Source organism: Gavia stellata, chromosome 5 (genome assembly GCF_030936135.1).
Source record: "Gavia stellata isolate bGavSte3 chromosome 5, bGavSte3.hap2, whole genome shotgun sequence".
NCBI lineage: Eukaryota > Metazoa > Chordata > Aves > Gaviiformes > Gaviidae > Gavia > Gavia stellata.
The window spans coordinates 36,122,763-36,143,997 of NC_082598.1; the positions used below are offsets into that span (position 1 = coordinate 36,122,763).

General features: G+C 37.9%; 1 protein-coding gene across 13 annotated transcripts in view; it reads left to right on the plus strand.

Moving 5' to 3' along the window:
• SORBS2 (sorbin and SH3 domain containing 2) overlaps positions 1-21,235 on the plus strand; it is a 192,436-nt gene that overhangs the window by 117,488 nt on the left and 53,713 nt on the right. For 5 of the 13 annotated variants that reach the window (XM_059817368.1, XM_059817369.1, XM_059817370.1 and 2 more), the window contains 4 exons: positions 11,887-12,031; positions 14,379-14,554; positions 19,558-19,624; positions 20,829-20,873. In XM_059817368.1, coding sequence (XP_059673351.1) covers positions 11,887-12,031; positions 14,379-14,554; positions 19,558-19,624; positions 20,829-20,873 — 433 coding nt within the window. Of the gene's footprint in view, positions 1-6,450; positions 6,931-11,886; positions 12,032-14,378; positions 14,555-15,351; positions 15,376-19,557; positions 19,625-20,828; positions 20,874-21,235 lie in introns of those variants that run through there. The other 8 variants (XM_059817367.1, XM_059817373.1, XM_059817375.1 and 5 more) reach the window with 4 other exon arrangements.

A 21,235-nucleotide genomic window follows, 5' to 3' on the forward strand; every position in this document is an offset into this window, starting at 1 on the left:
GCAGCAGTAAATACATACTAGACAAAAGGAGATCTCTGAATAAACTTTGTCATTTCTACTCTGCTTATCTAGTCACGTTAAGATTTTTCCATTTTACAAGTTAATTATTCTAGTGTATGTACCAGTATACCAGCTTATCTGAGTTTGAAAGCCCTTTGGGTGGAGGTAGGGATTGCTATAGGTCTAGGCATATCTGCCTCAAAGCTTTGTCTGAGCGAGGATCCCATCATGGCATATTTGTGTTCATCTAGTTCTGCTGAAACCAGTGGGGCTGCTCTGATGTAAATACAGCACAATCTTGCAAACTTAGCCTGCTGACAGCCCTGTTGTCAATAGTAGTAACACGTCTGCTCTTTCAGACTGTGGTTCTTTCAGAGCATCACATTCAACCAGGTCTTTACTCTGGAAGCCACAAGTATCTGAATTAGCTACAGGATAGTTTTACAACTTGTAATATGTCAATTCCCCCCTTCAACTCCCAAGTAAAAATTTCAATCAGAATAAAGCTCTGTGAAATTATGAGGCAACAATTTGCAATGCTCCTTTTGAATTCACTCCATTAACAAATGGGAGCACAGGAGAATTAATCACATTTGTCCTTCTGAAGATTAGAGGCAAAATTATCATCTTAAACCCTTCTATTAGGCTACATAAAATTTAGACCATTTTGAGAAAAGCAAGTTGTTTTACCCTTGAGAAGAACCAGTTTGCTGCTTAGTGATTTTTGTCAAGTAGAACCAGTTCAAGCAAGAGCCATAGTAGAGAGATCATGTCGGAAACAGTAATGAAGGCTGAGCAAGAGCTTTTTCTGGTAGATAGGGTGGGTATGAAGATTATAGGAGGCAGGCTTGCAAGGCTTTTAAATATGGCCATCACAGGATACAGTCAGACAGCAGAACAGATGTAGGTGTGGCCAATACAACTTAGGCATCTGTGTTGTCTTTTCACTTAAAAATAGTTGTTCAGCCTGTTAGCAATATGATGCATTATATATGCTCAGATAAATCAAAGTGTCTCTCAAACAGAAAGTAGTTTTATGACAGCTAACAAGAACTAGGGGAAATACCTTTTTTATGTTCCAGAATAATACTCAAACTCTAATCAGAACGACTAAAAATAATTTATCTTCTAGCTACTTTTTTTTTAGAATTTTAAAAGTCAAAACACATTTTGCAATTTCTTTTTACTTTAGAATCTGTTTAGTTTCACTATAAGCTGAAAAAAGTCAGAAAAGTAGATGTGACTTGTATGGCAATTCTGCATTTATTTTTCTGCCTTCTCCTTGGTTTCAGAGTGTGGGAAGAATGATCAGAAATTTGGCAACTGGGTTTCTTTGAATGAAATTATAAAAATTTCAGTTGATCACAGAGATCATTAAGGAATGTAGCCAGCTTTTCAAACTGCATCCATTTATTGATCTCTTGCCTGCAAAATTCAGCTTACAATCCTCCCTGATGTTCAACTTAGAAATAAATTCTAAACATTTGTATGAAGAGATGCATCTGGCATCACAATCCGAGTCATGGACCCGGTGGGTTTTGCTAGCTCTATGTTAAAATACATACCTAGAACTAGAGTACAAATCAGCATGTGAGGTGGTGTAAAATGCTGCATCAGATGAGGTCCCAAAGCCAAGATGCCATGGGCTACAGTTAGAAATAAAGGCTATGCCTATATGCCTAAAGAGATTTCTTTCCTGACTCAGATCTCTGGTTGAAGTCTTGGAGCTGTTCTAACTAGTGCCAAAAAATATGATCCTCTTTAGCACTATAACTCATGGTATTTGCAAAGTTCACAATTTCTCTCACATACAGAAATTAACTTTCAGTATACTATGTGTGATAGTACTTTGATTTTTAAAATTGTTTTAGATTTGCAAGCTCTACAGGGCTTTGTACACCAGTTAAAAGGCTTCTGTATATGCGCTGTAAAAACAAACAACTCTCCCTCTGCATCTGGGTTTATGTATGTGGAGGAGAATGAGGCAAGATTGGGTAATCATCACTTCTTAAGAGGTGGTAAATGAGAAATACTGTGCACGTGTGGGTATCTGTGTAGGGAACATGGACTACTAGATTATGTCACAAAGCATGGAAAAATACAGCCAAGAGAGAGCTTGTATGGTCCAAGTTCATGCACAACAATTTTGCAGTATTTTTTAATGTATCTTGTTATGTTTGTGCTCATATTTGTGCCTCATTTCAGAGCTTATCTGCTGAAACTTTAGGAGCAAGCAGAAGTGTGGTATGACTCACCAAGTGACGTATTGTAAACACTCCTACTCAGAGAAAGGTTAAACTCCTTAGAAGTATATAAGAAAAGAGAAGCATTCAAGTTACTCAGTATTAGCTTTTTTACATTATTACAGTCTCGAGAGATGCTGCTGCTCTGTACCATACTGCAGATATGGGAGAAATAACCTAATCTATTTCAACAGAGAAATTAGTATTTGTTAGTGTGAGACCAATGGAGGTAAATTCTGTTGTCCAAATTTCTTATAAGAAAAAGTTCTAAACCTATGATGAATTCCGAGCTGCGTCTTCTGAAACAAACACCTGGTATTTTTATGTTCATTTTGTTCCTTGTTCTAGATCCTGCTCTCTCAAACTGAGGATGCAAAACATTTGTCCTGTTTGTCTGAATTCCATGTACAAGTGAACACTTGGTTTAGTCCTGGTGTCCTGGAGGAATAAAAACTACTATACTAGATGCTTATGAAAGTGTTTCTTTTGCCAGCCTTATAGCTGTAGATAAGTGAATCAAGGAAAATAAGCCAGGAATTCAAAAAATTGTTTATGAACCAGTTTATCTAATACATTTACTATTTGTTAGGTATTGACAATACATTGAGTGATGTAGAAGGGTGAGAAGACAGGTTTCAATGTTTTGGGGACAAATGGCAAGCAAAGAAAATCAAGCACATAATTTTCATATGAAGTTCTGTATCGCTACTGTGGTTTTGCACAAGGGCTGAACTCCACTTCCTTATACTGAGCTTAGAGTAAGATGGCTACGTAGTAAAAACAGGCATAGGAATATAATTTGCAGCATCAGTTTGGAGATTTTGACATCAGCTTTTAACAATTAAAAATAGAGGTATTTTTACCCATTTGTCCAAGCGTATGGGTGTAATTTGATTGTTGACTACTAAACTCTGCTATGTATTAACAAAATGAGTTTATTCACTTATCTCTGAGTCTCCTTATCTGTGTCTTGTCTGTTGAAGCAAGGCCAGCACTTTGGTGTCATTAGTAATCTCACACCACTCCCCACAGATCTTGCATTAAAACGATAGATGACTGCTATTGAAACCCATACTAGTGTCACATGTCTACCTTATGTGAATTGGGTAGCAACTGTATTCTTCAGGCCTGACATTTTACTATTTGATGGAAAGTGAACATTTCTAAGGACCAGCAGAAAGCTGCGCTTGAGACCTTCAATTCATTTCAAGATTGTGATGACATTTATCTCTCTCTCTCAAGCGTTGCTCCACAACCCAAGATAATTATGTAGTCTAACTAGTTTTTCATCATTCTAATTGATTAAGTACTTGTTCGGCATTTAATCCACCTGACTTCTGCTAGCGTTTCTTGCGCTATAACAATAACAAACCTAATCTGAAACCCACTGAATGGAACTGGTATTAAAAGATTTCTGGAATGCATTCAGCCTTGTCCTTCTCGTATTTTTCACAGTGATCCAAAGTGTGGATTCGTAGTAGCCAAATGTACCTGTTTAGAGTTTACCAACACTCCATGTTTTTTAAATGGTGTAATCAGTTTTCAAAAACAAGGCTGTTCTAAATCACCATTTCAGCCACTCTTTCCCAGAGTGGTGGTTGTACCTATGATAGAATTCTAGAACCAGGCAGGATATTCAAGTTTTACTCTACAAAGCTGAGAAAATTCATGTTGGGAATCAGTACCTAGAATTGCTGCGTTCCTTCTACCCACATTGTAAGAATGATAACTTTATATTCTTTTTCAGAATTTGGCTTGATGAAATCAGCTGTTATTTGCCAAACACAATGAATTTCATTCTTTAAGAACTCAATTTCACTAGCTCTCTGGATGCACCCTGAATATGTGTTCTTGTGTTGTCCATCCCTTCTTTTCTCAAGCATGCAGGCAATCTTCTCAGTTCAAAGCCAGAAGGCTTACTAGGTTTATTAAGTCTCCAGCTTTTCCTGTTATTTTAACAATTTAGAGCTCAGTTTACATATTTTTGGCTCAGTCATATGTAACTTTTCTTCTGGGGATGCTGAGAGGATATCTGGTCTCAAGAACTTCAGAGCTTCATATTGGCTCTGCCTCATAATGATCTCCTGTTTCATGTCTTCTGCTGGAAATCTTGAATTATGACATGGATGATGGAATTCATAATGAATGATGGTTCTGTCTTCCCTTTATGTATCTGTGAGATGAAATTACTGTTTCTTATATGTGTACATAAATGCACACATCTTAAAACCCTGATATACTATGCTGTATAACCGGCTGTTTCACATCTGCACGTCATTGCTTTTCACAAAATTATTTTAATAGTATTTCATTGTTCTTTTGAAGTTTCCATTGGCAAATTAGTTAACTCCAAAAATCATATTTCCTTTTACAGTCATATGCTCAATTATTGATTTTCTGATTAAGAAGTAATCTGTTCAGATTTACTCTATGGAAAGATTTTTATTTTTTTTTCCCAGTTGTAGATTTGAAACATTGCTGTGAATGAGATTTAGATTTTAAGCTGTTGGTCTGACTAAGTTTCTTCACTGTTTTAAATGCAGATTTTAACAGCAGCTTCTGGCTATTTTTGTGTGCCCCAGAGGTCCAGTAATGCCATTGGAACCATTTGGAACAAGTGATGGATATCTGTTCATATGCTTAAACGATTCTTCTCTGAAATGCTTATTCATAGGGATGGTCCCATTGACCTCAGTAAGGTTATTTGTGTCAATTCTAGTTGATCTCAGCAGGAATTATGGAACTGGACTCCCACTGACCTCTCATAAGTAGCACAATCTGGGTTGTGTTCCAAGTCTTCCATAAGGGCTTTAGAAGATATTTTCAGATTTTGGATTAAAATGCCAAAATGGCATTTTAATCTGATGGCTTGAAACATTTTTTGAATTATTAGATTTAAAGACATCTGCCTATTCTGAGCATAGGAAATAACCATAATATTAATGGTAACAATGTGATATCTGTGAGTAAATGTCGCTTTTTTAAGTAGTAATTACTGCATATGGTATCTTACTGTCCTCTATTTTACATAAATTTAAAATCCCAAATACTCCTTCCCTGCAGCTATTCCGGAGTTCCTCAGCCCAATCAAAAGTGAAACCATTAGTGCTGAAGTAGTCAGGATTTTGACATACTTCAGAAACTGATTGAAAGCTTGTGGCTAATAGGCAGTTATGGAAGGATTTGTGCAGCTGTTTAATAAAGATTGGATGCCAACATGCTTTTCATGTATCTTTAATTCAAAAAGAAGTTGCAGATGCAAAAAGCCAGTTTCAGGACTAGTGTAAACCCAGGATCCTGTGACTGATTTGACATAACAGGACATAATGCTCATACATTGTGTGGCAGTTTTCAGATGCACTCTCATGAGGACATTCCCTCATACTTTTGAGGAATTATGCTGACGCCAAACAACTAGCATGTTTTGTTCCAGTACAAAGTCATCCCTGTCCTGTTGTTGTGCTCCCAATCTTTGTTTTTCCTCAGATTTATATCAGTTGCCCTAATAATCCTTGTGTCCTCTAATGTTGAAAAGGCTCCTATGCATACACCTTATCCAGTAGGCTGACAGGGTGCTTCCAGGGTGCTTGGAAATTCTAAGATCATCCAAACACTTTTATTAGAGAGGCAGTGGAGAAGATGTATTCAGTCACAAAAGGCAAAAAAAATCCACAACCTATTGCTTGCGGATCATATGAACATTCAATATTAGTGCTTACATTTAGCTTGCAGTCCTGCCCATCTGTATGTTACAGTTCATTTCAAAATGATATCTGTCCTTTGACAAAAAAGAGAGCAACATTTACAGAGATCACACTTGCAGATCCTTTTTTCCTTTTACAAACAAAATGAACATGATGTTCTCTAGCCTCGTATTTATGTAAAGTATAAAATAGTATGAACCTTCTCAATGCACAACTGAGATCATTAATATATGCAGTACATTATGAATATCCGCCCCCAGCACACTATGGTTTCTGGCATTGCTTCCACTAGTGTTTGATGCATTGATTTGTTTCATGTTTTCCTACTTTAATATAGAGCGTGGTTGATTTATTTCCTAATCCATGTGAATGTGAACTTCCTCGGGCTGCTGAAAAACTTACGCTTTTGTAATTCTCCTACACACAGCAAGAGGCAAAGGGAAAAGTTTTTTATTCATTTGGTAATCTGTTTCTTTTCTTATTTTTTTTTCCTCAAATCTCAGCTTGGAAACCAGAAAGTAACTGCCCCTGTGATGGAGGTAAATGCTTCACAGACACACAGACAAACAGCAACAGAAGCTTCTCCACTGCCTCTTCCTCCTCCTGTGGTACCAGTTAACAGAGCCTCTTTCTCACCAGACAGTGGCACCCATCTAGTACTATACTCTTTGCCAACGCTTGATGATTTTTTGCCTTCACGCTTTTATAAAACCCCAGCCCTTTCACAATTTTCATATAAATGTCCATACCTAGCTTCTGAAAGTATTATCCGCAGGAACGAAACAGCCTCTGTAAGCACAGATTCTGCCATGAGTGAGTGCTCCTCCCGCACAGTGAGTGAGTCCTCCACAGCCATTCTAGATGAGCTGCAGACTTGCAGCTATGATACTACTGACTGCTCTGAAACACCTTCCCCAACCTTGAGCCAGATGTCTGCTGTGTCAGATGGCACCACCTTAACCAACACTGCTGCCACTTCTCATGTAATTATGCTTCCTTTTTTCCTCCTCCTTTTGTTCAAACAGGTTGTCAAAGGGGAAAAGAATTCAAACTTGTCTGTTACCCCATTACACAGACAAGTGTTCCGTTAGTAGTTTTCTGTGTTCACAGTTTGACAGTATGTTTTGCAACAGTTGTTTAAAAAAAATCATTGACATAGCAGATTTGGTAATAGGAAAATGATACTAAGTTGTTGCACAGTTGTATGGTCAGCTAAGGTGTATCAAACACTTTGCTTAAAATAAATGAAAATAAATTCAATAAATATCTGTTCCAAACGTGTTAAAAGCAAGTGGTCTGTTGAGTTTGAAGAGAATTGTTTAAAATATTGTTAGCAACGTACAGGTTTGTGGAGTTTGTAGCCTCTGGGCTACCGCCATTTTTGGTTTATACTGAGGTACAGATTTCAATAATATAGCTTATAAATTCGTAGTGAATGTTGGCAATATTTAACGTGTTTTTTTCCCCAGCCATGACCACTGACTGCACGAAACTGTTTTTCTCTCCTCTAACTAACCTTTTCCTTTCCTAAGCACAGTTTCTTACAGGAGTGAACTTCATAAATAACCTTGTAGTACCCAAGTGTCCTGTTACTTTTCTCTTGGTTAAGTCAAGGAAAAAACCAGCATACAGTTAGACATTTTATATGTACATTCACTTCTCTATACCTTAGTACACTCATGTGAGGGTAGAAAGAAGGTATGGAATTTGGGTCAAATCCAGATGACTTCTGATTTCTTTTGAGATTATCTGCATGATTAAAATGAGTCAGAACAAAGCTTTCATTTAGATTGAGCAATTTGTTGCTGAATTACAAAACAGAGAGATGTTCTGAGACCAAAGTCACAACAGTGTTCAAACTTTTACAAATACTTCAGCATGCTATCATTTACAAGTCTGAAAAGAACAAACAGTGTATATATTTTTTAAGTTGCATGGATATTTTATAAAAAGTATTTTGAGCCCAAACTTGCACATAGTCACCTGGAAAGTCAACAATCTGTTGTCAGTGCTCTGGATGCTGTTAAAAAAAATATTAATAACAGGCATGTAAAAGCTCTCTTGTAACACAGCTTTAGAAACCTTTTTTTTTTAAAAAAAAAAAAGAATCAATACTGTGAATCTGCATATAGCCCAGTAGTTGTAACCAAAGATACCATAATCAATATAGACTGGTACATGTAAATAAGGCACAATCATTACATGACCATTTACTAGTTATGGGAAGCATGGAACATCTATATTTTCTTCTAACCTACTTCGAAAATAATCAGCTAACTGTATTTGTTTTCTTTGAGCACTATTTTTGTAAGCTAAAGTGAACAGTCCTTCCTTCTTTCCATTTTTGGGTAGTCTCCCTGTAGAGGGATATGTTATGGTCAGGTCTGACCACCACTTTCTCTCTTAGACTTGGCAGGGATGAGCATAACAGTTGTTCACCATTAATGGACAAAGAGAAAGGATGAGTCTCCCACCAAAGGACAAAAATCCCCAAAGAGTCCTAAGAACCCCACAGAAATTAAACTGCTGGCAAGACCCACCTCTGCAGTGTAGAAAAGTCTTTGTCTCTCATACTCTGTAGAAGAGGGCCAGATGACTATAAATGTATCCATGAAATGAGAAAATGATGGGGCATCTGGTGGCACACACACGTATGCTGCTAGTAGCTCTACTCCTATAATGATCTTCATTCTGAAAGGAGACTTCTGTTGGTTTTGTAGACAAAAACCGCTGAGAGAACAGTAAAATTAATATAGGATTGTGCCATCCAGCACTGTGCCCACATAAGATGGAACCATGCTTTCAAAGACATTATGTCCACATTGGGGATGTTTGTTGATTCTTGAGGTCCTTAATGAGAGCTTAGGCAAAAAGGTTTTACAGCGGATCTTATGAGAAGAAGAAACAGCATCAGGAAGAGCTGAATCAACAAAACTGTAAAATATTCCAGGCAAAAGGCAGAGCCAAGCATAAAACTGTGGTTAATTGGCCATACTTTTAGTTGCAGATTACAGCTTCTTTGAAAACCTGAAGTATGAGAATTGTAATTCTTATTTGGGCTTATGCTTAGAACTGGAATTAGAATCGGAGAAGAGCTGGTTTTGGAAACTAATTTTTCTGATTCTATTCCAATTATGACCATTTCCCTTACAAAGTAATTTTCTTGGGTTCTTTTTGTTTATGTAGTTTAAAATTGTGGAATCTAATGGAAACTTGGAAATGGACATATACATTAGATTTTGCCTTTTCCCAAGTTCCGGGACCGTCTCGAGCTTCAAGAATTAATCTTGAGTATTTCAGCCTAATTCAGTGTCTTGAGGCCAGGGGTGTGCTGTGCAGCATTGTTGCACAAAACTGCTCAGTCTGTAATAGGACCTCTTTCCCTTTACTGCCTGCCTAAGCAGAAAGTAAGTTAGAAAGCAGCTCCAATCCCAGATAAATGCTTTTCTTTGCTCTGATTCAGAAGTCCAGAGAGCTGCTCTTTCTGATGCTCAAGCAAATTAAAGTAAGTTTAAACCTTGTACCTAGGAGGAATCTTTACAAGAGTTTGATTACCTAGCAGCAGAAGTAGGTGGCTCTGCTAGCAGTGGAGTACAGGTAAAGTATACTGGAGAAAAACATAAATGGAGGAGCCTAGGGAAACGAACAGCATGAAAGAGATGAGAATTATCTTCCCAGTAGACTGGGAAGTACGTGCATTTTGGTGAGAGTTATTTTCTATATCATCTTATTTTCCCACAAAGGAGATTACCTAGGAAAGTGAAAGGTCTAATTCACAAATAGGCATCTTAAAGACTTCACTTCCTTGTAAGATCTGGGAACAAAATCTGCCACCTGGAATTAAAGCATCACATGATCAGATTGAAATGTCAATAGCTCCCAAATGATTCCAAGGACAGGAAGAGGCCCTTGGAACTTGAAACTTTGCAAAACTATCTTTTATAGCTAACCCTCTAAATGATAGCTAACCCATAAACAAATGCAATAGATGGCTCCACAGAAACTTTCCTCAAAGTCATTAGGAACTAAGAAATTATAGCTGAGTTGATATTCTCTGCAAAACCTTTAGAAGCAAACCCAAAAATGTCATATATGGGCATGCCACATATACATTTATGACTGATGTCCATCAGCTACTTGTGTGGGTCCTGTTTTCATAATATTGTGTACTACTTCGTGTAAGATCCTTACTGTCTAACCCAGCTATTTGGTAAAGCACATCGCAGGAATATCTTAATTTTTTTATTACAGAAATTCATAGGAGTAACTTTCTAGTCTACAAAGAACTCACACTAGTTCTGCTCCTCTCTTCAGAGAGACAAAAGCCATAGTAAATGAGTAAGAAAGTATAAGGTTCCGGACAGAGTTGCACACTGCCTTCCCTAGAAACAAGTTTTCCCAAAAAGACAGTAGGACGGCAGGAAAAGAGAATGGGTGAACCCCTGAAGCAGGGTAGAGATGGCTGGCCTCATCTAGGAACTTCATCTGAAAACATGGCTTCATACCTCTTGAAATGTTATCTTTGAGCTCATGCAGCTTTTGTATTCTTACAGCTCCAAGTTCTTTTGGAGGGGAGGGTGGTGTGAGAAAAGCCAACTTAGTTTACATTTTGATTCTTGACTTCATTAAGAGAGGAAACATTCAAACACAAAAGATTTAATGGAGGCATCACCACAACACAAACTTTTCAGCTCAGTTCTGAAAAGAGCCATCCTTAAAATGAGAAACCCCTGAATGCATCTAGGAGTTCACGTGATGTCTGTGTAGCACCCAGAATTTGTTTTGCTCTCCTAGCTATTGGAGGCTGAGACATTAAAAATTTCAAATCAAATCAGTAATCTCCAAAATACAAATGTATATAAGAGGTCATGAACCATTTCATTTTTAAATGTAAAAACAATATGCCTTTTAATACATTTTTTACTCATGGTTTGCTGCTTCAGTCTCATGTTTTACATTTGCTGCATGTTTTAGTTCTTCTCTTTTGTTATATAGAATCGAGCAAAGTCTGTAGCACTTCTGATTTTGTTCAGATTTAAAGAAGAGTTCTGCATTAAGAGATGTTACAGAGAGCTTTCCTCCCTTTTCTGCTGAAATATTCACTGCCCTCTCATTTCATTCAATGCTTTCTCAATATCCCGGTTTTGATCCTTGCAATACTCCCCATAAAAGTGCTACAGCCCAGATGTGGGCATTCTAAAGCTGGGGGCAGGGACGGAGATTGTTGCAGAAGTACCTCTTGTGACTAAAGCCTAAATGGCTTGTGATGCTGCTATACTGCCAGTTTACTTAGCTTTCCCATTGTATTTATTTGATTTTTTTCTGTTGTTTTGTGGTTGTGTTTTTTGTATTGGTGCTATTTATTTTTATTGTGATAGATTACATATCAGCATCCCATAGTCACTACAGCTGGCTTCCATTTTTTAAAGAAGCTTTGGCTCACTCTCTTTAGCTAGTCTTAATGAGACTTTTCCCTTCGGTCTGCACGGAAGTTCCCATTAATATCAGCAGGGCTTGAGCATGTGCGTTAAGGGAATATGTCTCTTGGAGTGAGTGATCTGTAGCAGGCCACCTTTGTCACACAACGAGAGGAACTTTTACTGCCATCTTCATCTTGTATTGCTGTTAGACCTCTGCAGACCTTGTCTGTGCCATCTTTGTTGCCTTGACTGTGGTCTTTCTGTCACCTTCCCATGACTTCAGCATGCTTCACAGGCAGCACATACAAGGAGAGAAGGGGGGAGGTACAAGGTATATAAGGAACACATTCTGCTCCCCTTGTGATGAGTTTTGTACTTCAGCGAATGCAGATGCCATTATGGCTAGGTACCTGACAACTGGTAATTGTGTGAATAACAGTCTTGCATCACTCTTTGTTTGGGATGGCAGTCGGAGGGCTTTGTGTGTAGTTTAATGGGATATTGTTTTGTTTCTCTCAGGCTCCGATCACAGTGAATGGGAACTCTGGCACTGCTGCCAGCCCAGTGAGTCACTTTCAAAGGCCTTTTTCCCCTTCTTCAGCTTACCCTCCACCAGCTTCGCTCAATTCCAACATTGTTATCATGCAGCATGGCAGGATGATGGGTAAGCCTCACACAGAATGTTTGCTTTATACATTACGCAACATATTCCGATTCATGTGGCAAAGATTGCCAACAATTGCAGAGTGCTTCACATCCATAATGAAGGTATTGTCTATTCATCTACCTTGGGAAGTAAATGCAAAAAAATAACAGCATTTATTGTTGGATACAGTAGCGATCCTGAACTGGAGTTACTATTAAGTTTTATTACTTATGTGTGTGAGAGTGACCTCTTGCCACCTTTCTACTAGCTTTACCAAGGAAAGAGTATATGTCAAAATAGCTCAACCTGTGCAGCAGCCCCTTCAGGTTTTGCCTTCTTTAAGAAACCAAGGGCCAACTTTGTACATTGATTCTCTCCACAACTTCTGTAATCTTCAGTAGAAATATTGCCAACAAAGGGTGGGGCTTTTAAACACCTAAAGCCGTGTCAATCTATAATTTGTTTACACTTTTTTTTTGGTAGAGCATTGTTGAATTTTTAAAAAATGTGATCAGCCTTAGAAAGGTACTTTGCCAGCATAATCCACTTTTGCCAGAACAATCATTTGCTTGCTGCTTTTTGTACCCATGTTTTGCATATTCAGATAAGACTATACATGCAAAATAATTTGAATGTGATCCTGGAGTTTACTTTTTTGTTGTGCGTGCAGGGAAATTAGGTGACAGTTCTCACTCTGAGACTTATGGCTTAGACAAATGCTGCTATCCCTATCACAGTGATAAGTACAAAAACTGTATGCATGGGTATCTCCACATCCTAGAATTCCAGATTCTTTGATTGCTTCCAGTTTGCTTATCTAAAGGCCTATCAATTCTGTTTTGGATATACCTGAAATAAGTAAAGTGTTTTCCCATGACTTTTACTCTTGTATGATGCTGAAGTTCTGTGTTCCACAATAACAACCTGGTTTAACTCTCCTTGCTTATGTAAAAATCGCACTGATGACCTCAGTTTGAGGCCTATGAAGAATGAAGGATCAAATCCAAAATGTTTTCTAAATTTAACATCATGCATTTTGGGAAAAAGGCCCAAATATTCAGTCGTTTGCCACACAGAGCTGCCCTTCACCATATATGTGTAGCACTGGATTATTTACAGGATTTCAAACTTGAGTAAACAGCTGAAACAGCCATGCCAAAACCAGCTCTCTGCAGTAGGAGTGAGCAAAAATATTCAAACTAAAATCAGAGCTTTCAGTCACCGGAGCACCTTTTGCTGATTTATGTTACAATTCAAATATTTTGCCTCAGAAGAATCAACCGATGTTAATGTCCCACGAAAGGCAATTTTAATTTTCACCAGCAGTGTTAGAATATTTATTTTTATTCCCTACGTTCATTTATCCTGCAGGGGAAATGTCTCACAAGCACTGTACCTGCTCTTGCGAAAAAACATGCTTTGTCATAGCAGCCCACTAATTTACTGAAACATGCTGCCTGAAGGAGTAGGGCTCTTTTTCCTACATACGGGAAAAAAGTACATCATCTGCAGCCGTACAGGTTTTCACATGACACATCCCGGCAGTGAGGTGGATTTTGTTAAATAAAGTACTCTGAATTTTAGAGGGAAATGGTAATAGTGATGTATTAATTTCATTTATAAAGGAAGATTTGGGGGAGAGGGGTGGAAATATTGCAAGTCACCACAAACCAGTAGCAGCCTGCACAGTTCACGTAAAGTACTGTAGGTGGATGATCAGATTGCTCTACAGATGCCAAGTTACTGAGGTCCATTTTTACGGATTATATGTAGAGGCATTCCAACATACCAACATAACTGTAAGGGATGAAAATTGTACATCAGGATTTGTTTTTTAAAAATACTCATGCATCAAAACTTCATGTTTCTAAACACATATCACATAAGTCTTTGTGGAGGGCTGTTCAGAATCTGTTGCTGTGCTTGCAGAACAGCAATTTTCTATAGTTTGCTAGATGTGGTGGGGGGGAGAAGTTTTGAAATTGTGTCACTAATTTCAAGGAATGGATAGGAAAGGTGCAAGAGTTTGCTTTATAGGAAAATGGCTGCTGTCTCTATTTCTCAATAGATTTTGCTGGGTTTGTTGTTTTTTTCTTTTTTTGTGTGAGATGCAGTGAAAAAATACCTCTAATCTAAGAAGATCTGAGTTGAATAGCCTGTCTGATCCTTAAATAAGTTTATAATTCTGTTAATGTAACATTAAGTAGAGCAAAGCTCCAGCTAAGACGATTTTTAAGTGTGTATACGCATGTGGTTAAGATTGTTGTCAGTCTTTGTACAGCATACTGAAATGGGGAAGCATGTTATAACTGCGAAGTATGATCATTGTATCATTATACAATATTCTGTCATGTTATCTTTACAGAGTCTACAGAGACATACTCACAGCATGTTCAGACTGTTGGCAGCACCACCACCACCAGTACAATACCAATCTGTAGATCCTCAGAAGAAGAAAAAAAAATTACAGTCATTAAAGCTCCACATTATGCAGGGATTGGCCCAGTAGATGAATCTGGAATCCCCACAGCAATTAGAACGGTAGGAAATTCTAGGGAATCTGTGTGTGAACTCATACAATGAATTGATTGTTGGTAATGGGTTTTTCACATTCTTCTAGCCTTATATAATGTGGAATACAGTGTGCGTAATCAGCGAGCTCATTAATATAATACTGTGTGTTGACGGAAAAGGAGAATGCTGATGGGAGCATAATTGGGCAACCTCATGTTTCCAGTTTTAATTAGAAGTAGCCAAAACTTTGCATGTCTTTCTTGCTTCTCTTGTAGTTCTTGCCTTTTGGAGATATGCAGTAATTGCATTTGTTTTGTTATTTCTAAAATGAAGTTTATACATACTATATATATGCATGCATGCAAGTATACATATATACATGTGTGTATCTGTATATAAAAATCTCACGCTTCTGTATTTTTGGGGGCAACGGTTCTCATGTTATCAGGGTAGTGTAGAAATGAACAGTTTTGTTCTGATAATAATCTAAGTAACTAGCATTTTCATGGAAGTGCGATATATAATCATTGTGCCCTTGAGTGACATGTAAACGAATAGTGTGGAAGCCCGTTCATTGTGACTAGCCCAGTTTTGATCATCTGCCACTAGTCGCTGCTTGAGTGGTCGAGGATGTCGAACTGAAGAGTTTTGTTTTCACTCTGCCGAAGCATTCTTTCCACTCTGCTGTCAGGGCAGCCTCTTCTGGCTGGTCCAGAGAGCACAGTGGCAGCTGCGCTAGGTCTGCAAAGAAAGTGCTTGCTGGCCTTCCCAGCCGGAGAAGTGCTGTGCTAGACGGAGAAAGAGTAAGAAGAGTGGGAGCCAGGATGAAAGCGGCAGAGCCCTTGCAGGTGAAGTCTTTGTGAGGTGCAAGGATGTAGCAGCTGTTGGATGTATCCTCTCTGCCAGTACTGACACATGGGGCTGTGTTGTATTGTCAAGAACTGCTTCAATGGATTGAAAAATTAGGGGGAAAATCAGGAACTGATGGAGAAAAGCAATAGGAAAAAATTCAGAATAAGTGGTAAGATGGGGACAATTTTGATAAGAATGGGGGGAAACTGACATTTCTTGCTTTATTTTTGACATAAAAAGTAATATGATCAGAATATTTTAAAAATGAAGACATATCTTTGCAACAATGCTCTAGCTTCCTACCCCCTTTTTAAGTAAATAATCCCTATGCTTTATATAGGATAAAGTAATTAGTTTTGTTCTTTCTTTTAACAGCAGATTGATCTACTTGGGTGCATATCAGGCATATAAGATTATAAGAGAAAACCCCCTCAAGCATGCTTAACAGAGTTGGTGATCTGCCAACCTATATTTAACTTTCTGATCGTATGGTCTGAGTCTCTCAGATTTTCTCCTACAAACATGATGTAATTTGAATTAGGACATTTTTCAGCTGGATTTGCTCTGGGTTTTGTTATGTTTCAATTTCAAAATCTCTTATAACTTGTAAACTTAGTATTATAGAAATAAGTCTCACCATGAGATAGGAGTTAAAAGATTATGCTAGCATGTGTGTGTGAGTGTGTGTCTCGTGCCACTTTGCATCCTTATTCTGCTTCCTTAGGACTTAGCGGAAAGATTGTTTTCAAGATACTGATTTGAGATTACATTTTAAATGTGCACGAGCATATTTGAGCCCCGCATAATCCTGTTGTGTAAGAACAAAGGTGATATAGTTGTCAGCAAAAGACTCAAATATGCTGCACCTTGACACCTCTCAGAAGTGCAGTACTATACAGAAACATGCAAAAGTGCTATAACTGCATTTCCCACGAACAGTAGAAGGTAGGATGTATCACTTGCTCTTTCTCCAACGTCAGTAAGCAATCCAAACAGGAATCTTCTCCCGGAAAGTTCAGCCTCACTCCCTCTGGAGAGAGAAAGAAGTTTTCAAATTAGTTGAGTTTATTGTTGCACACAAAGTTTAAAAGTTTCTTATTCTTTCATCTTTATGAAAATGGCAGATGCATGGGTGATCGGTATCATACACACTGTGTTCCAAAACACTATGCTACTCAAAGGTAGGCTTGTAAATAAGAACTTGGGAGTATCTATAGTCCAGATTTGGAGTGCTTTTCAGGAGTAGAGATTTTTCAAGCTGTGATTATCAGCTCCAAGTCTGTCTTTACTCTCACAACGTGGTTTGTGACAGCTGTTTAGCCAAGGAAAGCAGAGTGGTATTCTCTTCTCTTTCTATTCCTGCAAACCCTCTCTGTCCAAAGCTGCTGAGCTGGGAAGATTCCTATAAAACTTTCCCTTCTCTCAGAACCTCCATCCCATGTTATCATGTTCCCTCCATACCACTTTAGCTCCTGCCAGCTCTGGGAAGCGCAAGCCTGAAGCCTGAAAATTCAGATCATTGTTAAGTTCTGCCTCCGTGCCAAGACCTGCCCCAAAGATGGTGAAGTTCCAAGGCATTAAAAATGAAGTCTTTGGAAAAGAGAGGGTAAAATCCTGTTCACTCAGAAAAGCATTTAGTCAAATGGCACCACCAGAGTTTACCATCAACAGGGTCCTAGGAAAGGAAAAAACGGATTCATGGAAAACAGTATGACTGCACTGTTTTAGACTATCCAAAATGATTGCTTCGTGTCTAACTATTAAAATTAATCTGTAGACTGAAAAGGCCTCTGTTTACTAAGAATGAAAAAAATCAAGTCCCACCAGATTTCTTTTCCGTACTTAGTGATGTAATATTTCAGCTTGAGAAAAAAAAACACAGAAGGTCCACTGAAAGTCATAAATGCCTCCTTTGATGGATTATTAGATTACTAATAGATTATTAGACTACATTATTACTAATAGATTATTAGATTACATTATTAAATGCCTCCTTTCTGATGGATTATTAGACTACTGCAATGATTATGGACTCTCCTAAGTACCAACTGCAGGTACTTCTGTCTTCTTCATGCTAGTTGGCTGATTGTTCATTCACATATGATACCATGTTCCAACATTTAATTGCATCGACTGTAATGTATGCAAACAGGATGGCATCTGTGGTGCATTGTGAATGGCTTGGTGCATTGTGAATACTGCTAATTCCTCAAACAAATGTTGGTGTGTGGGATTAGTGAATATAAATTGAGAAAATTTATTTTAAAATTAATTTATTCTACTCCGTAACTAGTCCTATCTGGCTTATAATGTAAAGCCAAATTATTGGCTGAGGCTTTAAACCCCAAGGAGGGGAGATGATGAGAGAAAAATGTTCAAATGTCCAGAAAGATGAGGGGAGACCACCTTCTCTGGTCACATGGGAGCTTGTCCATACCTGATCTCTATGTGGAAGCCTCCTGTGGATTTGTGGAGGACCTGAATGATGAGGAGGATCTGGCAAAGCGATATCTATGCACCTTTATCCCTTGACAAACAGTAGGGTCATAGCAGTAATATTTATGCACTGTTTCCAATCTATTCACCTATCACTGATTCGAGCTCTATTGGAAGACTCTTCTTGGCCCAATACAATCAGAAAGGCAGTTGCGATATCATGGGACCACTGCAGGTTTCTACTGCTGTGGGAAATAGGGAGTACCATGGAGGTTATGCCCATCAGCATGAATTCCTTCAGACATTCTAGACTTCCTTGTAAACTTTTGAACATATATGATCTTGGAGAACCAAACAGCATACTTGTTTCAAATACAGCTAAATTATTCTTACCAGAGTTCCACTAGTATAGATGTTTAATATCTTTAGGGAAACAATGTTAAAATGGTCCAAATCTATTTTTGAGTATCTTCTCTTTGGCAGAAGTCAGGAACGTTTGTAGGTGGGGAAAGGGACCTGATCTTGATACAAAACTATATCTCCTTCATATCTATCTTGCAAGCAGGTCTGGGTAAAAAGCATAACCTTCCGCGTAAATTTCTTTCTTCCCCAGCAGATCCCCAAGTTCTTCAGTTGACTGTCAGCTCTTCTTTTAAACAGTTTTTTTCTTAAATGTCAGTTAGTAGCAATTTTATGAGAACTCATACTGATTCCTCAAAATACGAGAGCATTTTCTGCCTAGTCCCTTATAGTAAAAGCTCACCATTGTTAACAAAACAGATTAACTATGTACAGTAACTGTAACAAGTATTTAGGGCAAAAGTGTGATTCACTAAAGATTGCATGGAGCCGGGTGAACACACTCAGATCTGTCAGTTATTTTGTAGAGAAGAATTTGCGGGTTTTCACTTTTCATGGTAAAGAGGAGTGGGCAGTGATTGCAGATTTAGTATTAGCTAATGCACATCAAGAGGAGTCTTTCGAATTATCCCTGTGCACCATGAGGTTTGAAGATAATTTTGTACATCTGCATGAAAACTTTTGCTTTTCTGACTACTGTGGAACAAGTAAAATTTTAGGACCTAAGAAGAATAATACTGAAAACATGTTTGCCTTTCTGTTGTCTCCTTTTCTGAAATATTATCATCCAATCTCAAAGAAAATTGCAGCAAAAGAGAAAATGCAGAAGCGTAAGAGAGAAAAATAATTAGAAGCACGAGCAAATGTTGATATGAGGAGAGTTTGGGAACTTTGGGATTGCTTAGTTTACAAAAGTAAGGATAAGTTTAATTTAATGAGTGATTATTGAAAGGTATATTGTATTCACTTTTCTCAAAATAAGTTGGAAATTGCCAGGAGTTCAAAAGGTCTTCTTACATGCTTGTAATTGCTGAGGTGTTTGTATTTTCATGTAAAGTATCTAGCGTTCACCGTTGTCAAATATAGCGCACTCAGAAGACAAACTCTTGATCTGGCACTAATTCCTATGTTCCTAACCATTGTACCCTCCAAGATCAGAGTCCAAAACTGACTCAGTCTTCAGTGTCTTCCAGAACTTGTTACAGGAATTCCTAAATTAAAAGCATAAATTTTAAACAGATGGCATGAAAATGATTATATTAAATACGGGACGAAACATAATAGACCTTGTGTCCAGAATAACATTAAATGTCTGATCAGATCTCTACACACCAGTATTTTTTTTGTTGTTGTTAATTGTTAAAACCTGTATTTTTATTTAGACAGTTGACAGGCCAAAGGATTGGTACAAGACAATGTTCAAGCAAATCCATATGGTTCATAAGCCTGGTAAGTATGCTTTTGTCTTGGTTGGGTGGTTCTCAGTGGTATTAAAAAATGCACTTTTCTGCATTTTGATTGTCTGCTATGTGAAAATACAAGTGTTCACCAAGTGTCAGATAATGAATCAAATCAAATGGGTAAATCTGATGATAGATTTTACTGCAGAGAGAGCTATTTTCCTCTGCTAAAGGCTGAAAATTTCTAATGGGTTTATTTTGTTACTAAAATTAAATAAAAATTAACGTGATTAGGACAGGTGTGCAACTAGTATGATTCCCTGTCACTGGGGAGCTCAGTGAAGTGTTCCTCATCTCCAATTTGAGGGATGAGAAATTGGCCACTGTAAATCTTACAGAATCACAGAATCATTAAGGTTGGAAAAGACCTATAAGATCATCAAGTCCAACCACTAACCTAATACCACCATGCCCACTAAAACATGTCCTGAAGTGCCATGTCTACACATTTTTTGAACACCTCCAGTGATGGCGCCTCCCTGGGCAGTCTGTCCCAATGCTTCACCACTCTCTCAGTAAAGAAATTTTTCCTAATATCCAGCCTAAACCTCCCCTAGTTCAGCTCGAGGCCATTTCCTCTCGTTCTATCGCTTGTCACTTGGGAGAAGAGACCAACACCCACCTTTCTGCAACTCACTTTCAGGTAATTGCAGAGAGCGCCTACCCTACCAGCTTTCTTTTGGAGAGCTTGTGTTAGAACAGCATAGGCTAGTAAACAGGCTCTTTTGAGGATACGTTTTCTGTCTGAATTGCATTTTTTTCATAGAATGTCTTACTTGGTTTTGCTGAAATGGAGCTTTGGTGACATTACTAGCTTTAGAGTTAACGTCCTTTACCGTGATTGTCACCAAGGATGTTAAGAAACTGTATAAATGGCAATTATGCTCATTACACCTCTGAAAGGTAGGAGACTGGATTCGTCTGTACACTACTACTGTATTCGAAAATTGTGAGGTACACAGTATGGGTGACATGACCAGAAGATACCATTTTACCAATAAGATGGTAAAAATAGCCTATGGTAAGTATAATGGGAAGAGAGAGTCTTCAGAAAACACCTATGAGATGAGGAAAAGAAATAGAATGCTTGATTGCCTACCAATCTTCTGTTTGTATTTGCAAAAACAAAGCTGCGTTGCTGTGATAAACTGGCATGTATTGCACTACCGTAACATGTATATTTCTTTTTGTAGATGACGACACAGACATGTATAATACTGCATATGCATACAGTACTGGTACGCATTATTTCCTCACTTCAAAATGAGTCTTTTGTTAATGTCAGCAAGTAACAGGGGTAGTTAACTTTTCATGCTTGCTTTTATAATGCTTATATAAACACTTTTTATCATCTTGTTTGATCTCAGTTGGTGTTTTTTCATGCCTTTTTTCCCAAATGAAACAAAGTTTAATTTTGATTTCATTCTTACCACAGAAATGAATTGCAGCTGTGGGCCTCTTACTGCAGATGGGTACACTGTAATACTGTAGTTTCTTGATTACATTGCATTTATTTTCACTAGTGATTGTGAGTAACTCAGCCTTTACTTATCAAAACGAAAAGGGGAACTACTGTGTGAAAGTACAAATGCTAATTACT